We start from the raw sequence: 19071 nt of genomic DNA, 5'->3' as shown, positions 1-19071 counted from the left end.
GCTGCGAACGTCAGCTCCGCCCCATCTACGTGCCGCCGACACCGCGGGGGTGGGGTTGGCGCCAGCCGCCCACCTCTCCAGGACAGATGGCGGGAGCTCAGGGTGCGTGCGGGTTTGCTCCCTCACCGGCCGGAGGGCAGCGCCGGCGGGCCGGGCTCCCGGGGACCACTGGTGCTTCCCAGGGCCCGCGTCACTGGCCTGGCATCCTGGTGCCACTGCCCCGGGCAGAGGGGAGGGCCGGCCACGCCACGCCTCGGACCTCGGAGGCCGGGTCCTAAATGCGTCCTGTGAAAGGCGGCACAGTGTCCCTTTCCTGGCCTGCACGCAGCCCCGGGGCACTCTGGACGGGCTCAGGGCCCTGGGGGGTGTCTGTCCTGCTGGTGCCTCACAACCTGCTCGGAGCCAGGGCCTCACCTGGCATCAGTGGCACCTGGGCTCCTTGGATGCCCTAAGCTCCTGGTCTCCAAGGCCTGGGGGTCCAGATCCCAGACGAGAGTCCGGCTGTCACCTCTAGGACCCACAGTGGCCGCTGGGAAGCGAATTGGCCAGAGGGCCTGGGGCTCCCCTCCCCACTCTTCAGCAAGGCTTCTGCTGGTGCCCCCCCATATCTAAAGTGGGGGCTGGTCCCAGACTCCCTCCAGATGCGACCTTGGGGGAGCCTGGCAGGCAGAGTGGGCAGAGGTGGGGTGGGGGTGGGGCCCCCGGGGTGAAGCCCTGATTCCTGTCCCCCTAATGGGGGAGGGGAAGCCAAGACGACCTCCAGGCTCCAACTGTGGGGGATGGGCGGTCAGAGACCCAAAGGGAATGTGTCCACTGTCAACCCTTGAAAGGAGGGTCCTTCCTTCCCCTTCCTGGGAGACACGTTCTGGGCCATGTCCGTGAGGCTCTGGAAAAATCCATCATTTACAAACCCTCAGAAATGACAAGGGAAGCGCAAACATCTCCTAATATGTTTATTGTTCCTTAGATAACTGGAGAGTACAAAGTTCCCCTCTTTTTTACTTAAAAAACGGGCTTTCCGCACACCAACGCTGTCGGGGAGCCCCCCTTCCCGCCGGACTCGGAGGCCTCCCCAGAGGCGCGCTTCTCGTCCGCGGCGACGAGGTTGAGATCGTTGGACAAGAAGAGAACAATCCCTTCGACAGTCCTCACTGTGAACTTGGGTATCTCTCTCTGAGGGCGAACAGGGTTACTATTTTTCTTTTTAGCGACAGAACCACCCACTGACTGATCCAAACTACGGCATTGCATGACAACATCCACTGCACACACCGGACGCACAGGGCCACCACCTCAAGGGACAAGGGCACACGCTGCACGATACACTACGGGTGGGCGCGCGCACGCGGCCCCGCGGCAGGCTGCGCCACGCACGCCGCCGCCGCCGCCGCGCGGCAGGGACTAGACACAGGGGGCACAGGCTACTGGAGTTTCAGCACGTTAATCTAAGACACAACACACGGTCGAGGGGCAGCGGCTGCGACAGGGTACGAGCGGGGGTAGCCTACGTCGACCCCGCCGGGCGCCGCGCGCGCCCGGCTCTCAGCGCTGACCACGGTCTAAGGAGAGGTCCATGCGATCCCAACAGTGGGGTGTCCTCGGGCGAGAACTGGCTGACGGACATGGCCTTACTTCGTCGGGACGTGGTTTGACCAAAAACGGGGCGGGGGCGGCGAGGGGAGCCCCGGGCTGCAGTTCCAGCTGCAAAGTTGCGGGGGAGGTTTCTTCCCCAATCCCGTCGCCCTCGGGCCTGAGCTGGAGACACACGGGAGGTCGCGCCGTCGCACGACGCCGGGCTCCACGTTGCTGATGAGTGTCCAGGGTTAGTGTGATTAGTATCGTTAGTATCGTTTTGGCAGCTGTTTCGCGGGGACGTCCACGTGGGCGAGGGCTTGGGACTCTTGGCTTCCAGGCAGAGGCCCCTACAACTCGTCGGACCGGATGACGTGGAAGAGGGTGACGTTGTAGAGGATCTGGTGGCCGTTGTTCCAGGCGTACAGGGCCCGGTCCTTGGGGTTGTAGTCCAGCATGGAGATGTGCGAGTACTTGTTCTGGAAGGGGATGTCGATGTACTCGTAGGTGGAGGCGTTGGTCTGGTAGGCGTAGTGCACCTTGGTGCCCCCCGAGTAGCCGTTGGTGACGTAGAGGGTCCCGCAGATGATGAAGGCCTCGCCGGCGCTGCGCTTAGGGTAGCTGGTGTTCCAGGTCTGAAGCACCTGCAGGGACACAGGGTCCAGCTTGCTGATGACGATGTTGCCGGCGTTCTGGTTGGTGGCGTAGACGGCCCACAGCCCGTTCTCGTCCACCATGAGGTCGATGTCCGAGTGGCCGCCCCAGGCGTAGTGGTACATGTTGTTGTAGCCGGCGTAGTCCAGACTGCGCATCTTGAGGATGGTCTCCGTCCTCAGGTCGAACCTGATGACAATGTGGCTCTGGAACTTGTTGAAGTAGATGGACCCGTTGTAGACGACCTGCCCGGTGCCGGACCAGGGATGCGGGAGGCGGTGAGACGTGAAGTTGTCCGTCGTCATGAAGTCGGTCATGGACCTGTACTCGCGCACGAAGCGGTTGTTGTGGTAACCGTCCATGTACCAGACCTGCGGGGAGAACGGACCGTTAGGGGCTCCGCCCGAGACGGGCCGCCGGGGCGGGCGCCCGCGGGGCCGAGAGCCCCGGGGAGCGCGGGCAGGGCAAGGCGATGCCGAGCCCTCCTCCCAGACTCCGGGCGGAGGCGCGTCTGGTTTGGGGACTGGCCAGGGGAGGGGGCCTCTGAAGCCCCTGTGGGCGGCAAGGAGGGCCAGAGCCCGTCCTCCGCCGGGCGCCCCGGGCCGTGGGTCCGCAGGCACGCCTGCGTGTTCACGGCTCTCCCCCCCCAGCCCCGGGCGCACAGCGGGCGCTCACACTTGGGGAGGGCGGGACGCCGTCAGGTATGAAGCCCAGGCCAGCAAGGCAGCGCTGGAGAGGGCACGGCCGCCTCAGTGCGGACCCGGGATCAAGGTTGCCGGCAGGGGCGCCCGCCCGCCCGCACGCTCCACGTGCGCGGCCAGCTCTCTGCGGCAGCAGCCGGCATTTGGGACACGGCCGCCGTGAGGGTCATCGCTCTTCGTCATTCGGGGTGTGGGAAACGGCCTCTCCGACAGGAATACAGGCTTCCCGAGGCCCGGCCTGTCCCAGTCCCAGAAGTGGCCCCGTGGGGGTCGCGGAGGAAGACACTTCCGATTGTTGCTTAAATGCCAACGGACGCGAAACCGTCTAAATTATGTATAGAACGCTTCAGTCACCTCCAGCGCGGGCGCGAGCGAGGAAGCTGTGCGGGGGGTCGGCGGAACCGGGGCTGGCGGCTGCTGTGGCCACACCTGCGGCCTCCGCCCCGGCCCCCCGGCGCCGGGAAGCTCGCGCGACAGCTTTCAGACATGGCGTAACGCAGGAGGTCAGCAGTTTTCAAAATCAGAACCTTGTTCCTGAGACATTCATTCAGACGTGCTTTTTGTTTTTAATGGGATTTAAAAACAAAACAAAACAAAACTGGGTCCCCTTTGAGACTTCTGGATTTTTACCCGCAGTGACGGGGTCACGGGTAAGGACGAGGGCTGCACTGGGCGGCGAGGGGCCGGAGGGACGCAGGGCGTGTGCCCACGACCACCTCGCCCACAACTGGCCCTCCTGCCTCTGCTTGGCTGTCTCCTGAGACGGGGAGCTCACTGCTTCTTTCCAAACAGTCCAAAGATGACCCCCGACCCTCTCCTGACCCCTCCCAGAAACCTCTCCCCACCTCGGCAAGGCGAGGGCCTCGTGACTGTGTGCAAATGTCGCCCCCACCCCCTGCCCACCCACGACTGGGCCTCTGAGAGCGGGACGGGTCTGAGGGCCTGACGTGTCCCTGCGCCCCAGGGCCCAGCACCTCCTTTCTGTGGATGGAACTGGGTAAAATCGGCATCAAGTGATGAAGGATTTTTAAACCGCCTTTTCTTCCTGTAAACACCACGTCTGGAGACCGCAGTTCTGGGGGAGCAGGGAAAGCGAGGGTGCCGAATGCTGAACAACCAGCTCTCGGCCCGGGGGCTCCAAGTCGCCAGTGAGAAGCCAATGAGGACAACAGGGAAGCCCACGGCCGGAAGCCCAAAGCGCCTACTGATCGCGGCCCCGGCCCCCAGAACACACGCTCACCCATCGCCTCCTCCTTCCCCTCCCGGGCAAGTCCTGAGCTCAGGTGGGACCCTGTCACCTCCAGGGGCGCCCCCCGCTGCCTGGCCTCACCCAGGACCACACCCTCAAAGATCCCAGCAGCCTGGGACCCCTGTTCCTCAACCTGCTGCATCTGGCCCCCTGGAGCTTCCACGCCGGAACAATCCGGTCCCTGGGGTGGGCCGGGCTCTGGTGTTTGGTTAAAGCTTCCAGGTGCAGGGCCGGACGCTCTGACGGGGCCTCGGCTGCTCGCCCTGGACTAGACCCCCCTCGGTCCTCTGCCTCTGTTTGTCACCCGAGGGGCCTAAAAAGCCCGGGGTCCGAGGCCCAGCCCCACCACACCCACTTAACTGGTTTGAGTTGCGGCCTCGGCACCGAAACTTTAAAAAATCTGCTAACAGTATAACGCAGAAGCCAAGCTGGAGACCTCTGCTGTAGCTGCGCACGGAGCACGCAGGCCAGACGCTGCCCCTGCGCCGCCACCAGGGCCCAGCCCAGCGCAGACTGGCTGCGAGCTTCCCTGTCAGCTCAGGAGTTCTCGCCCCCAGGCTGAGGGCGGGGGGCGCCGAGGGAGGCTGGTCCCGTGCTAACGTAGGGTGAGCGAGGCTGGGCTCCTACGGCAGGCAGGGGCAGCCGGACACGAGGGAGGCGGGCGCCGGACTCCGGAAGGGTCCGCAGCCAGAGCTGCGTGTCTTGGCTCTGGGGAGCCGGGTGCCTGGAGCACGTGTGTGTCCCGGGGAGGGGGAGGAGCCCAGCCGGGCAGGGGGCTGGGGACGGGAGCCTGGCATCAGGGCCAGAAGCGCGGGGGCAGGTCACGGCTGAGGGATGGCGTTTTCTGGACCTGGTGGAGGAACACCAGAGCCCTCACAACGCGGGGCACACAGTTGGAGCTTAATAAATGAGCCAAGGGAGCCCAGGCATCCCCCGTGAACCCTGTTCTGCGGGCTCAGCACAAAGGCAGCCGCGTGGCTTAGAGAGGCCGACCAGGGTCCCTCCCAGCTCTCAGCCTCGGCCGCGCCCCTCACCGCGCCGCCCCCTGCGCCAGCCTGCGCTGAAGCAGACATTGATCTCCCTTTCTTTTTTTTTTGGAGCCAGTTATTGGTCTCCTGCCTGTGTGTGTAATCAAAACTGGACGGGAGAATGGAAAAGATCAAACCAAACAGAACAGTCTCCTCCAGATCACTGGCAGGACCCGGGGACGCGCCACTTGGCGGGCTGGGAGTCGGCGCCGGGCTCGCCGCCGACGGCCCCGGCGCCGCTGCCAGCCCCTCGCTCCCCCCTGGCCCCCGCCCCCCTCCTCTGTCCATCACCAGGGCCTGCCTTTCTGGAGGGCGGGCACGCCATCAGGCAGAAAACAGATGTCTAATTATCAGGAGCATCCATCACCGCCCGACAGCTTTGCGGATCGACGCCCTTGTGCGGGGGAGGCGGTCTGCGGGCGCCCCCCACCCGGCCCTCGGAATCTGAGCGCTGATGAGGGAGTGCCTGCTCAGACCAGGCGAGCGGCTAGCAGGCTGGGCCCAGAGGCCTGTTTGCAGCGCTCAGGACATTGGTTCCGGCTCCCGGACACCCCCAGGGCCACCTGGGCGGGTGGGCTGTGCGCCGACCGCAGGCCGGTCGGGCGGAGGGCAGCCGCAGTGGGTGGCAGCAAGAGACTCAGCCCCGGTAGACGGTTAACAAAACCACCGGCCAGCCTTCCCCAGGCCCTGGGCAAGTCACGCGACCCCGCTGGGCTTTCTCATCCGCTCGGCGGAGGCAACAGTGACGTCCACATTGGAGGGGCGCTGGAGGGCCAGCGGGGACAGGCCCCCAGCGCGCGCAGCGCAGGGCTGGCACGTGCGGTGCGCTGGGGGCGCCTTTCCCTGGCGCCGAGGAGTCACGGCACACACGGAGCGCCTCCGCGGTGCCCGGCGCGCCGGCCCGAGCCTCAGGCCAGCCGTCGCCGTTTTTCATATCGTTCTCATGGCCAACGTCTCTGGCAAGAGCACCTTCCTCACTGCTCTCAGACAGAGGTGGGGTTTTCCAGGTGTGTTGTGGACCCAGGGGCAGCTGGCGTGACCGTTAGTCAATTACATTGTTAGAAAGCGTGGAAGCGCCAGCCGGCCGCCCCAAACAACGCAGAAAGGAAAAGGAAGGCCACCTTCCCCCGCAGGGCCCGACCCGCACCCTGTCCGGAGTGTTCCGGGTGCAGCCGGCCCCTCCAGGCCCCTCCAGGCCCCTCCCCCAGCAGACACTGGGCGAGCGTCCCGGAGGACGCGGCCCCCTGCGAGGGTGACACCGGGCTCCCCTCCCGCCGGGGGCTCCCGAAGCCCGCAGTCCTGTCCCCACATTGGTCTCCCCAGGAGGAGGGCGGAGGCCGGAAGAGCAGGGGCCACTTCACGTTTCACACCCACGAGGCCGTGCCCGGTGCCGCCCGCCCGATGTTGGGGCGGGAACTCTCAGCAGAGAGGGGCCCGACCCTCCAGATGCGGCTCAGGGGGTCTCGCGTTGCCCGGCCCCTTGAGAAAGCCTCAGTCCGCCCAGAGGGAGAGTTGAGGTTTCTTTTTTTCCCCTCAAGTGTTTGTTTTCTAAATGACCCGCAAGCCGCTGAAGGAAAGGGGGCTCCTGACTGCTGGGTGGGGGTGACAATGGTCAGGCTGGTGGCCACGAAAGGACAGCAAAACATGCACAACTTCTCCCCTCTGCGGAGGACGTGGGCGGAGCCTCCCTGCAGAGGAAGCCCCGTGCGGAGGCCGCCCTGTGGTGCCCCAGCTCTCAGCCTGCCGGACCGTCCCCACGCCCCACGTCCCCACGCCCCAGGCCCCCACACCCCAGGTCCCAGAGGGGCCGCAACAACGGGGCCCAGGCCCCTGATCAAGACCAGCGTGGCGCTGGTTTCTCTTTTTTGAGTTTTCACGCCAGTGGGAAAAGGCCAGGGAAAACCGCCCCCTCCCAAAACCTGGCCTCTTTCCTAAATCAAAAGGAGAGGGGCTCTGTCAGTGTGAAGGGAATGGTGACTGAAACACAAAGGAGGTGTCAGTTAACGAGAGAGGCCCGACGGGCTCTCCCCGGGTGGAGAGCAGAGGCTCCGACAGACAGCCGGCTGAGTGGCCTCAGGCTCTGAGCGTCTGGGGCGCGGGCCTGGGGCGGGCCCTCCGGGGTCCGCTGCACCCTCACACCCAGCCCCTCCTCTGTGACAAGCCCCTGGGGCACCGAGCCCCGCTCGGTCCCTGGAGTGCGCTGCTGGGGCGGGCGCAGGGGGCACCCTGGCACCGGCGTGAGAGCCAGGAGCTCACGGACAGAGGCCACCATGTCCGACGAGGGCACCCTGTCCCAGGCCCCCTGGGCCCAGGCCCGGTGGGGGGCACTTACCCTATTGTCGCCTTCTGGGGCCAGGGGGTCCGTCATCCAGGACCCAAACCTCGAGCCGGAGGTCTTGATGGTCACGGGGTCACTTATGCCTGTCAGCTTGCCACACGCTGGAAGAGAGTCAGAGCGCAGGACGCGAGTGAGTCCCTCGGCCGACTGCCTGCCTGCCGTGGGGGATGTGGGGCCCCCTCCGTGCCCCTGGTCTGGGGTCACCACAAGAGGGCGGCTCTCGCTCTGGCTCTTCCCGCGACACCCCAGGGCGGGGGTGGGGGGAGCCAGAGAAGCGCCCGAGGCCTGGGCTGCAGGGGAGGGGGGCGTGGCTGCCCCACCCCCTCCCGGGCTCTCTCCATCCCTCCCTCCCTCCCTGCGGTCAGTTGGTGAGGCTCCACGCAGGACGCAGTGAGCCGCCATTGGGTTCCTACAGCGAGGACGGGGTGCCTGCCTGCAGCCTCTGCGCTGCTACCTTCCGTCAGGTGGGACCGTCTTCCTCCCGCCCCCCACCCGCCCCCCACGGCCTGCGAGCTTTTCCTGGAGGGTGAAAACTGTCTCTTCTCCTTTGTGGAGGAGGAGCCCAGGGGCCAGAGAGCCGGGGCGCAAGGGCACAGACAGGCTGGCAGATCGGGGGTGGACGGGGCCTTGGATGTGGCCTCCGGGCCCTTCCTGCTCACCGACGGAGGCCGGAGGCCGGGTGGCACCTTCTCAGGGCCGCCCCGTCACCCAGGCACTGCTGAGGATGGGAGCCAGCTTTCCCGCCTCAGCCCCAGCCCTGCCCACGGCCCTGGGCCTGCCTCCCGGGAGGCACCGGGCAGCCCTGGCAGCCTCCGCGCCACGCGAAGCCCCTGCTGCCCCGCCTGACGCCAACCCGGGCGCACAGCCACTAAGTGCGGCCGAGCCCGGCCTCTCGCCAGCCTCGGGGAGGTGTGCTCCCGAGCCCGTGGGGAGCGTCCTGGGGACAGGCACTCTCTGTACCACCCTCCCTTCCTCCAGGCCCGGCCGACGGAGACCGGCGGGCCCTACGCGTCCTCTGTACCACGCTCCGAAGGCGAGAGGGCGGGGCGGCGCCCAGCTCTGCTCAGAGGCCTGGCCACGGGCCCCGCCCCACCCCTACCCTCACTCCGCTGTTCCTCCCCCTGAGAGGCCACCCCCGTCCCGTCTGCCTTTTGGGCCTGGGCCCAGACGGGTGGCCTCTTCGGGAAGACAGGAAGAGCAGGCCTCTCCCAGGGCCTCTCCCATCTGGACTCCACCTCCCGTCCTCAGGGACCCGTGCTCGTGGCCACAGGTGTCCTGGGGCCACCCATGGGAGCGCCTGGGTCTCACTGCCGCAGGCAAGAAGCTTGCTGTACTCCTCTGCTTCCCCAGGACTCAGGCTGGGAGTGGGCCGGAGCGAATGGACGGATGGATGGATGGATGGATGGATGAGCGAAGGTGAGAACGAGCGGGTGATTCATCTGCCAGGCACTTGGAGGTGACATCGTTCATCTCTCAGAAAATCCTCGAAGTCTCTCGCTTCACTGTCTGCCCTAGTAGAGGGAGCGGGAGGCAGTGTGGCACCGAGATGGTTGTGCTGGTCCCTGGTCTACAAGGGCGGCCCCCTGGGAGGGCTGGGGTGAGGGTTCCAGCTGCTAAGCAATGCAGAGCGTCTAGTGGCCCGTCTGACACAGGGCAGGGGAGCGTTTGGTGGGGGCCACGCTCCTGTCGTTACTGTGGGCCCAGCCTGAGAGCACCGTGGACGGTCGACCTGCATCCGGCCCGCGGAGGATCTCGGGGCCTGTGGCCGCGCGGAAGGGGAGGCGGCCGCTTTGGGGACAGGTTGCAGGTGCAGGAGGCTCTGCCGGGCTTGGCACCCTTCCCCCTCACCTGGGTGCTCTGGGCTCGGGCTCGGGCTGAAAGGCACCCTCTGCTGGCCCCCAGGCGGCCCTGAGGGCGCAGATGAGAGCGGGCGGGGTGGGCCAGCCACCCCGGAGCCCTGCTCTTCCCACGGCCGGCAGCAGGGCCAGAGCCAGGGCCCGGGCTGTAGGCTGCCCTGCCTGAGTCATGGAGTTATTTTTGGTTCTCCATCCAGACTGGCTCTGCCAGGACCTCGGGAGCTGCCAGGATCTAAACAAACAAACCCACAGCAGTGCCCTGCGGTCCCGTGTGGGCACATTCAGTTCACGGCGGTGGCCCTCGGTCATCAGGGTGCTCAGGAGCGAGTGGGGGAGGGGAGGGGAGGGAAGAGGAGGAGGGAAGCATCTGAGCAGGTGCACCTCACAGGAGGCTGAGCCCCAGGCCGCACCCCTGTGCCCTAGACCCGGGAGCCCGATCGGACTCCCCCCAGGGGCCCAGGGGCAGGGGGCGGGGACGGCGGTGTGGCTGCCCTGGTCTGCAGCCGCCACAGCTCTGTCCACCTGCAGGGGACAGCTGTCAGCGCCGGCTCCACGGCAGAGGGCCACCGCCCCCGGTCCTGGGCACGTCAGCAACCCCTGGGCAAGGGAGGCGGCCCCTTGCGAGCCTCAAATAAAGGCTACACAGCGCAGCCACCGGATGTCCAGGGGGCAATTAAGTTGCTGAGCTTGAACGGAAGCCCAGGACGAGGAGGCGGCAGCAGCTGCCGGACCTGTTGGTCTGTCTGCCTATCATCTATCGGTCTGTCTGTCATCTGTCTGCCCATCTGTCTCTGAATCATCTGTTGTCTGTCTGTCTATGTATGTACGTATCTATCTCCCTGCCCCTCCCCACCGATCCTGCCCCTCCCCTGGACGGGTCGCAGTGCGGAGCGCGCGATGTGAATGACGCCCATGGATGCACCATAGGCCCCGGGCACAGGGACTCCGCCACCTTCGTCTCCCAGCCGGAGAGAGGCTGAAACCCGAGCTGGTCACCGCAGCTCCCTGGGGCGCTTCCTGCCTCCCCCAGACGGGGAGTCCCAGTTCCATTCACCCGAATCCGCCGGGTGCCGGCTCCGTGCGGACCCCAGGGCCGCACTTGCAGACCCTGACTCATGGGTCTCCCTGCATGCCCAGGGCTTTTGAAGAGAGACGTAAAGCGGAGGCGCGTCCCGGGGCGGCGCTGCGCTGAGGAGAGCTGGCCTCTGGGGCCTCGCTGCCCTCTCTTGACCCCCTAGAGAGCCATAGAGGGCAACCATGTGACAGCCCCAGGACCCTGAGCCGAAGGCGAACTCACCAGCTTCTAGAAATAGGCCAGGTCCAGGGGGCAAGGCTGCGCGTCCTGGGAGGGGCGGCACCGCCCCGGAAGGCCCTGAGCTCCTCCCCGTTTATACCGGTTTGCTCTGGTTTCCCTTTTGCTCCTTCGCCCGTTCATTGAAAGATACGGAGGTTTTACCTTGGTCTCTCCCTGGGATGCACAGCCTGTATACCAGGGAGGGGGTTGCTTTGGGGGCAAAATATCACAATCACCCTCCCCCATTCCGGATGCTTCAGAGGCCAAGAGAGACCCTGCAGTGGGAGGGTTTGGAGGGTCTGGGAGAGATGGCGGTGACAGGGAGCTCAGGGTCATCGCAGGCAGAAAGCCAAAGAACGTGCCCAACGGAAACAACCGCGTAGCCCCACGATCATCGGCACGGCCCCGCCACCGTTGGCCTCTCAAACGTCGCACGCACTCTCAGAAAATGTCAACAGGAGATGAGCTGGGAGAGGCCACTCCTCCCAGACCCCTCCTGGGATGGTCCGCAGCCATCCAGCCTCTGACACACCGGCACTGGGGCACCATGAAGCGCGCCATGAAAACACGCAGGAGACACGCGCTCGTGGGGCACATTAACACAGATTCGTTCTTCACGCCAACACGCCTCAGGCTGCCCGGGGGCTGGGGGCCTTAAAGTGTGTGCCTGCGCTGGCCGCCTGGGGCGGTGCTGAAGGTCATCTAGACGCGGGAACCTGCTCAGGTGAAGGGCTGGCTGGCTCGACTCCTGGGCCCACTGACAACAGCAACGGCCTTTCTTCTTCTGGGACGCGTTCAGTTCAGAAGAAGGTGCTTGGAGCGCGCATGTGTATATGGGGGTGGGGGGCGGGGTGGAGAAAAAGGGAACTGAGAACATCAAATAAAAACCAAAGGGAACCTTCTTCATAAAGCGGAGGTGCCCTGAGTCGCTCTAAAAAAAGACACTCTGAAAATGAGCAACCTTTGCCTTAAAATCGGCGGCAAGAACCTCTGAAGACGCCTGGAAATGGAACTGGGAACGGGGAAAGCCTAGACGTGGGTTTGGAGGGCGCTGTTTAAACGTGGACTCAGGCACTAAGACGTGAACGCTTGTTAGGGCAGTTGACTGGAAGGTTCGCGAGGCAGGTGGGTGTTCAAGCACAAAGGAGCATGCAAAGGGGTCGCCCTGCGGTGCGGGGCCTTTTCGGAAATTCGGAGCTGGGGCTCCCGAGCTCCATCCTCCCAGGCTCCGCCCCACGCTGCGCATGGGCACGCTCTCACTGCAGTGCGACTCCATCTGCCCTTTTCTAGGCTTGGCGCAGCATCGGAGCTTCCTCAGCCCTCATCCTGGGCCTGGAGGGAGTCTGAGATGGGACTCAGCCCTAACCACCTTGGGCCTAAAGAACTCACCCCAATGCACAGGCGCGCGCGCGCGCGCGCACACTCCTCAGATGGTTTGTAACATCTAACATCATCCTATTGGTGCAACTCAGGGGGTCTGGGAGCGGGCCCCCGCGCTCCACGGGTGCACCGTGCGCGCCTCTGCTCTGCCCAGGCGGCTCTGCCCAGGCGGCTCTGCCCGGGAGCCCTGGCTGGCCGCGGGCTCCGGGAGCCAGGCGGGCGCTGTCCGCTTCAGCACCACGCCCGAGGCGGAGGGCGCGGTGGGCGGGGCCGCGCCGCGCCTGCCCCGCCCCGCCGGGTGCTGGGCCTACCTAGCTTTTGCATGCACGCACGGAGCCGCTCTTCAAGATTGGACACTCTGCTCTGCAGCTCATCGTAGTCATAGGCGCCAATTTCCTCTTGCAGCTCGTTTAGCACTGACGTCAGATTCTGGACCTCCTCTTTAAACTGCAAAACCAATTTGGCATCGGCCTTGTACTCCTCCAACACAGGTATCAAAGGCCTAAGTTCATCCATTTTCGCTTTTATCGCCTGCAAGGTCAAAATAAGCTGGGTTCAGTGCAGTGCGTGCAAAAACTCGTCACACCCTGCCTTGGCCTGGCTTCTCCCGGGGCGAGGGGCCGAGCACGCTCCCGCCTCAGTTACGCGTTTATTTACGGCCTGGTCCAACCGAGTTAGAAGAGCGTATGAAACAGTCTTCAGAACACCATCATATTTGGGAAAGGTCTTTATTGTCAGGTAGAATGCCACATCTTAAGGTTACATGCTTTCAGTCACATACACAAAGTTTCTTTTTTTTTTTCTTTTCGTTTTCAAAAAATGCATCGACAAGGGTTCAAAGTATTCGTGGGATGCATCTACGGCCGCATGCAAAAGAGGATCGTGGTTGGAGTCAAGGTTCCTTAGTGAAATGGCGCTAAGGATTGGAAAGTAACAGTAAAAATGCAAGGTGCACAAAGCTGTCTGACCCTCTTTCATGGGGGCATGGGCACTCGCTTCTTCAGTCACTGCGGCATTGAAAAAACGCTTTTAGGTTAGCCCTGCAAGCAAGAAAACGAAATACCGTTGAAGAGCTACCTCACTAGCCTGGCCTCGCACAGACAGCCACTCACAGACAGATAAGCGCACGGTCACTTAAAAAAAGGAAGTCGCACTTTGGGGCCAGCGCTAGTCCAAACACACTGCGCGGACGGTGGCAGAGACTCCCTCACAGCGTTTTCTGGGGATGTGTTTAAGGCCACGAGGGCGTGGTACGAGACAAGGCTCGCGTTTCTTCCCCCAGAGCCACCGTGCCCTGAATGTGAGGACAGGGAGAAGTGGCTGAGCGGCCGGCGCCGTGGAGCTGGCCCCGGCGCCGGAAGACCCCCCTCGTCTTTGGAGGACGCTGACTCCACCCCAGAGGAGGGGCGGCTGGCCTTTCAGGGAGAGACACAAGATCTCTGTGGTCGGGCTGGTCAGAATCTCTTTCCGGGGTAATTTCTGACAGGTCGGAGCAAGGACAAGACGTCCGCCTGCCCCCAACCAGAGCGACCGTTCCTTTCTCCTGCACGGGGTCGGGCTTGCTGTTGTTTTATTCATAACAGAGATTTATAACTTCATTAGCTTGCCATTTCGTCTACAGAAGGTATGGCTTTAAAAGCCAATCCGTTCCTGCTTCCTGCTGGGGCACATCAAAGGGAGGCCTGAGCAGCAAAAGGGCCCACAGGCGGCCGCGTCAGCGATTTCTGGTCGGGAGGGGCTGGGTGACCGAGTTCCCATTAACATGCATGTATACCTTAACGAAGGTGCATATCATCTCAGTCTAGCAGCTCTGAGGCTGCGTCAACTCTGGGCGTACACAGACGTACTCATACGTATGTACATAGGATTTTAGGTCAAACTCCGACTCTCAGGTGCCGAGGTGTCTGGAGAAAAGGGGTACTTACCAGTGTGAGAAAGACGCTGGTGTCTCTCTCTCCTCCCTGTGCCTCTACAGTGAGCCGTGTCAGAGCCAAACGACACGCTGGAGCCAGTGAGGTCAGGCGTGAAAAGCGGCCTGAGTGATCGTGGCTCCGAGACGGCTCTAATCAGCTAAGCTAATCCTCAGCTGACGGGGTGCACCTGCGGCAGCTGGGGAAGGGCAGGGACGGACGGGCGAGGCCCCGCCCCTGCTACCCTGGGGCGGGGCTCCAGAGGCGCAGGGCCCGGGACCGAGGCCGCCACAGCAGCTGCTAGGTGCTGGCGACCAGGGCCCGGGCCCTCCCCTCGGGGCGAGGGCAGGTGGAGTCCATTTCCAAGGACGGCAAAGGGCAAGCCTTGCTGGGCACCCCCTCCCCCCACCCCACAATCGCTATCTCTAAAGGGAAAGGGGAAGCCTGCGGGGAAAGCAATCCGGTCTGGGAGGGAGAGGAGCACGCATACCTTGAACTGCCTGGCCAGGTGTTGCTTATGGCTCTCCTCCACCTGTTTGAACTTGGACTCCAGCCCTTTCATCTGGTTCTCCATCTTCTCCACATACTGCAAGTCCCGCTGAGTCCGCCGGTCCAGGACCTCTATGGATTGGGACATGTTTTGCACCTGTCGAAAGGCAGCAGGTTCAAGGCAGGGGCCGCGGCGAGCGCCTCTTGCTCGCCTCCTAATGCGCGACCATGACCTCGCCACATGGCCGCCGTGCTGGGAGCCCGGAGCGGCCAACGCCTTACTACCCGTCAGTCGCCTGCGTCAGGGTTGTGGGGGCGCAGCGCTCCACAAACGCGGAGAAACGGTTTGGCAACCTTCCCCTCTGCCCTCTCCCGGCGCGCGCCCTTTCGACCAGGATGCAAACCGGGGCGGGAGCCCCAGCTCCGCGCGGGTCACAGCTCCTGGCTGACGGCTTTGGGCTCATTTTCCCCTTCTTTTTTGTGAGTGGTTCCCACTCTCTCTATTCTGCAGGATGAAATCAGTTAGGCAGACAGAAGCACCCGTGAGGAAGAACAGCATCCTGGCCCGCCCCCCTGGCCGCCCAGGCACGGCTGCTCTGGCCCCCAAAACCTCCCGGGGTGCCTCGCGGAGCGTGTGGGTCGGGCGTGTGGGGAGGGAAGGAACCAGGGAAGGCTCCGTGTGACTTGGCGCCAGGCCCTCCTCCCCCCACCTTGTACGCCATCCATCACACCCAACAACAGAGGGAGACGCCCGCTCTGCAAACATGTACAGTCGGGGCCTGGAGTCAGAAATCAATCACCCAGCAAATGAAGAATCGCTGTTTTACATCCTCACAGGCAGGTCTGGATTGAGTCTCGCCTCAAGACGGAACTTTAATATTCAACAGGGTTCCAGGGAGCTTAAAAGAAAAACCGTTTCGGCGCCACCACCTGCTTTTTATTTTTAGGAAACCAGCTTGTGATTCCGGGCAGGTGCGCACGGCGGCAGGGTGCGGCGCGGCAGCGTTGCAGGGGCGGGCGGGGAGCGGAGCGGAGCGTGCGCTCAGAGTCCATTTGGATCGCGAGGGAGGGAGGGACCCCCCTCCCCAAAGGCAAACCTTCATTTCTGGGTTTCTGCTGGTTTTGGAAAGACTCTCCCTTTTAGGAACAAAGTCATCTGGGGACGAGGCTCCCTTTGCCTGGTCGGTGAAAAGAAGAGCTGGTGGCGTGGTTTCCACTTCTTACTGCACGTCCCCCCCGCCCCAAATAAAGTAAAATAAAATAAGAGCCAAGTAAAGGGCTTCTCAGCAAGAGAAAACTGGCACTCACCACGCCCTTAAAAAGGCCGGGAATATTATGAGTTGTTATTTGAAAGTAACATACACAAATGCAGCTGAAAAATTCCGGTTACGATCCAGCATGGGAGTGCCCTATTCTCTGATTCTTTTTAGATGTTTTACGGGAACTAAAATATATGGGCTCTATTACGTTAAGTCCACCTGTCTTATTCTGTCACTTTGAATAACTGCAGCACTTCTTTTGAGAAAAGTTTTCCTGGTTGCTCTCCCCTGCCCTTCAAGGCCCAGCCCAAACGGCACCGCCTCCAGGTAGGCCTCCCTGATGAGCTGAGCCCGCCGGGGCTGCATACAACTCAGAAACATCACCTCGCTGGCACAATGCCTGCTCGGCAGTGACCTACACACCTGTCTCAACCACTTCGTGGGACTGGAGAGCCACTGAGGGAGAGGGCCTGGTCTCCTTCACGCCTGTAACCCGAGCAGGGGATTCAGCCCCCTCTAGCACAGGAGCAACCCCGCAGCCACCTGGCTGGGAGGCAGGGACACAAACGGTGGCCTGGCCCAGACCCCGCCCCCACCCCAGGGGACAAGTCTCCTGCCTAAGGGCTGTGGACTGGTGGCTCGGGTCCCGCCTTCTCTCCGGGGTCTGCACACTGCCAACGGGCTTCTCATTTGCCAGAGAAGCAATGCATTTCACAATAAAATTTTAAAATACTCAATTTTGTATTTGGAAACCAAACTTTGAGGACTGCCACGCTACTCTGCCACTTCCCAGAGGGAGCCCCCGTCCCTGGCCGAGCTGGAGGTGACGGCCCGGGTCACCCCCGCGGGATCCTCTCGCCTGGGAGAAGGCGGAGGACGGCAGCTCCATCTCTGAGCGTCCGCTCTCTCCTCAGCCTGTGGGGGGTGGGGTGCAGGCTCAGCCGGCCTCGGGGGACAACTAATTGCTAATGTTTATGGAACATTTTCCACCGGTCGATCGCCACAGCCCCGGCCTGGCCTAACCCCCAGGCCCACGCCATCAAACTCAGGGCCCTGTGTGTGTGTCTTCAGACCCCACCTGCCTCCTGAGCCCTGAGGTCTCTGGGGGTCCTTCCCCCGCCCCCGCCCCCCGCGCCTCCCAAGGACTCCAGGCCAATGCCAAGCAGGGCTTCTGGGTGCGGGACCCAGGCCCACGGCGGGGCGCTCGCAGGCGGCTGCCACACGGAGCCACTGTGCAGGAACGGGGCCGAAGGGAGGGCTCCCCCACGCCAGGGACGGGGCCGCGTCCCTGCGGCAGCCCCGGGCTGTGCCCTGCTCGGCCTCCGGCCCCCACCCCCACCCAAGGGGAGAGGAGGGCAGGCAGGGAGCCGAGGGAGGAGGCGAGGAGCGGAGGAGGGAGGAGCGGGGGAGGGAGGAGTGGGGGAGGGGCGCAGATGGCAGCCCTGCCCCTCCCAGAGAGAAAGGCCCGCGGCGTGTTCTCACGGCCACCGGTGGCTGCCCTGTGCGCGCAGCGCCCGCCCGCCCGCCGGGATGTGAGCAGCGCTGTAGATGGTTCAGCGGTGACACCGGCCAACAAGCGGCCAGAAAGGAGAGCTCCCAGGCCTGCAGTCCCAGGGCCCCTAGGGCTTTCCGGGAGCCCGCGCTGGCTTTCTGTCACCTCCTGGGAGCTGGAGGTCCTGGTCTCAGCGGACCCCCTGCCCCCTGCAGCCCCGGAGGCCCCCGCAGGCCCCACCCCTCTCCTCCGCAGTTCTGAATAATTAAAGGCTCAATTAGCTTTGGGTCTCGTTTGCTGTTAATGAATGTTTGTGGAATCTGGTAAAAGCATTTTACTTTCATTCTTTTTGAACGACCTACTCCGTGGCTAGAGAACAGGAACGCTCTGCCCCTTAAAGGGGAGCAGGCTTCAGGGACCCGCGGCACCATGGCCCGCGCCGCGCCTGCCTCCTGCCCGTGGAGACGAGGTCCTTCTGCACCCTCAGGCCGCCTGCAGACCAACCGGGCCTCCCGCCTGCCCCCCGGCCGCCACACCTTCCCGGCCTGAGGGCCTGCGCCTCCTGCAGCCCTGGCCGGCGCCCCACGGAAGGCTGCTCTGCTGTCCCCAGCGGAGGGGAGAGCCACGGCTTAGCTGCTGTGCGGGCGCGTGTGCACATGTGTGCACGGCAGGCGTGTGTGGCTGTGTGGCGCATGCGTGTGCGCGCGGCTGCCTGGGTCTGTCTGTGATGTATCTGTGTGTAGCGTGCAGATATGTGTGTGTGGCGTGTGTATATTCATGTGTATGTGTGGTGTGTACTTGTGTGATGCATGTAAGCATGTGTTGTGTGTATGTACTTATGTGTGGTGTATATGCGAGGATTTGTATGTATTTTTGTGTGCTGTGTATTTGTGTCTATGTGATGTGTATTTGTGGCGTGTGATGCACATGAGCATGTGTGTGGTGTGTATTCGTGTGATGTGTGCTATATTTGTGTCTCTGTGAGGGGTGTGTATTTGTGTGTGGTGTGTGATGTGTATGAACCGTGTATTTGTGTGTGGTGTGTGATGTGTATGAACCATGTATTTGTGTGTGGTGTGCGATGTGAGCATGCGTGGTGTTTGTGTGTGCGGTGTGATGTGTGTGGAGCTGTGCCTATGTGAGGCGTGTGTATTTGCATGTAAGGTGCATGTGTGTGTGAGTAGCTGCATGTGGTTGTGATGCATCTCTGTGTGTGTATCTGTGTGGTGTGGCTGTACGGCGTGTCTGTCCGTGTGTGGTGTGACCCACTCTCTCAGGGCCTGAGCGGTCCCTTCTCCTTGGGGGAGGGGGAGAGTGGATCAGAAGAGCCCCCCCATTTCTCCTCCCGCCCCCGGGGGCTCCCAGGAGGCCCCGACACTCGGGATGGGAGCGCCCGGGGCCCGTGGGGCAGGACCTGCCAGGAGCCGCGTGGGCCCGGCCACGCGGGGCGGCCGCCTCTGTGGGGCAGGGGCCACCGGGCCGGGGGCAGCGGGGACCCGGGCGTGAGCACTCCCTGCGAAGCGGCTGTTTGCGTGGGAAGGGTCAGCCCCCTTCTCCGGACCCAAGTGCCCACTCCCTGAAATGGGGTGAAAAGCCGCGCCCACTTCACACGGCTCCGAGAAGACTGAGTGAAATGATGGAGTGAAAATGTTGACGCGACCTGCTCCGTGCCGTCCCCAGGTGGGTTATGAAGGTGACAACTTAATCTGCACTTGCATCAAGGGCGCATCCATGGTGCGGGGCCGGGGGGACGCACCGCGCCTGGCCATCGGCCGGGTCCCACTGCTCAAAGGCAGGGAAATAAGCCCCCTCAGGCAAAACCCACGTGGCCGCGCGCCCTGGGTCCCAG

The 19071-nt window shown here is 63.4% G+C and overlaps 1 protein-coding gene across 2 annotated transcripts in view; it reads right to left on the bottom strand.

The window, feature by feature from the left end:
* Window positions 1-947: 947 nt before the first annotated feature.
* The window catches only part of OLFM1 (olfactomedin 1), a 31878-nt gene continuing 13754 nt past the window's right edge, over window positions 948-19071 (bottom strand). For both annotated transcript variants that reach the window (XM_054584149.1, XM_054584148.1), the window contains exons 3-6: window positions 14473-14628; window positions 12384-12603; window positions 7537-7643; window positions 948-2597 (exon numbers count right to left, since the gene is read on the bottom strand). In XM_054584149.1, the coding sequence (XP_054440124.1) occupies window positions 1923-2597; window positions 7537-7643; window positions 12384-12603; window positions 14473-14628 (1158 nt within the window). In that variant the 3' untranslated portion in view covers window positions 948-1922. The remainder of the gene's footprint in view (window positions 2598-7536; window positions 7644-12383; window positions 12604-14472; window positions 14629-19071) is intronic.

This window comes from Pteronotus mesoamericanus, unplaced genomic scaffold (genome assembly GCF_021234165.1).
Source record: "Pteronotus mesoamericanus isolate MK-2021 breed Mesoamerican mustached bat unplaced genomic scaffold, CSHL_Meso_final contig_78, whole genome shotgun sequence".
NCBI lineage: Eukaryota > Metazoa > Chordata > Mammalia > Chiroptera > Mormoopidae > Pteronotus > Pteronotus mesoamericanus.
The sequence above is the reverse complement of the archived record's forward strand: the minus strand, read 5'-3'. Positions and strand labels throughout refer to the sequence as shown.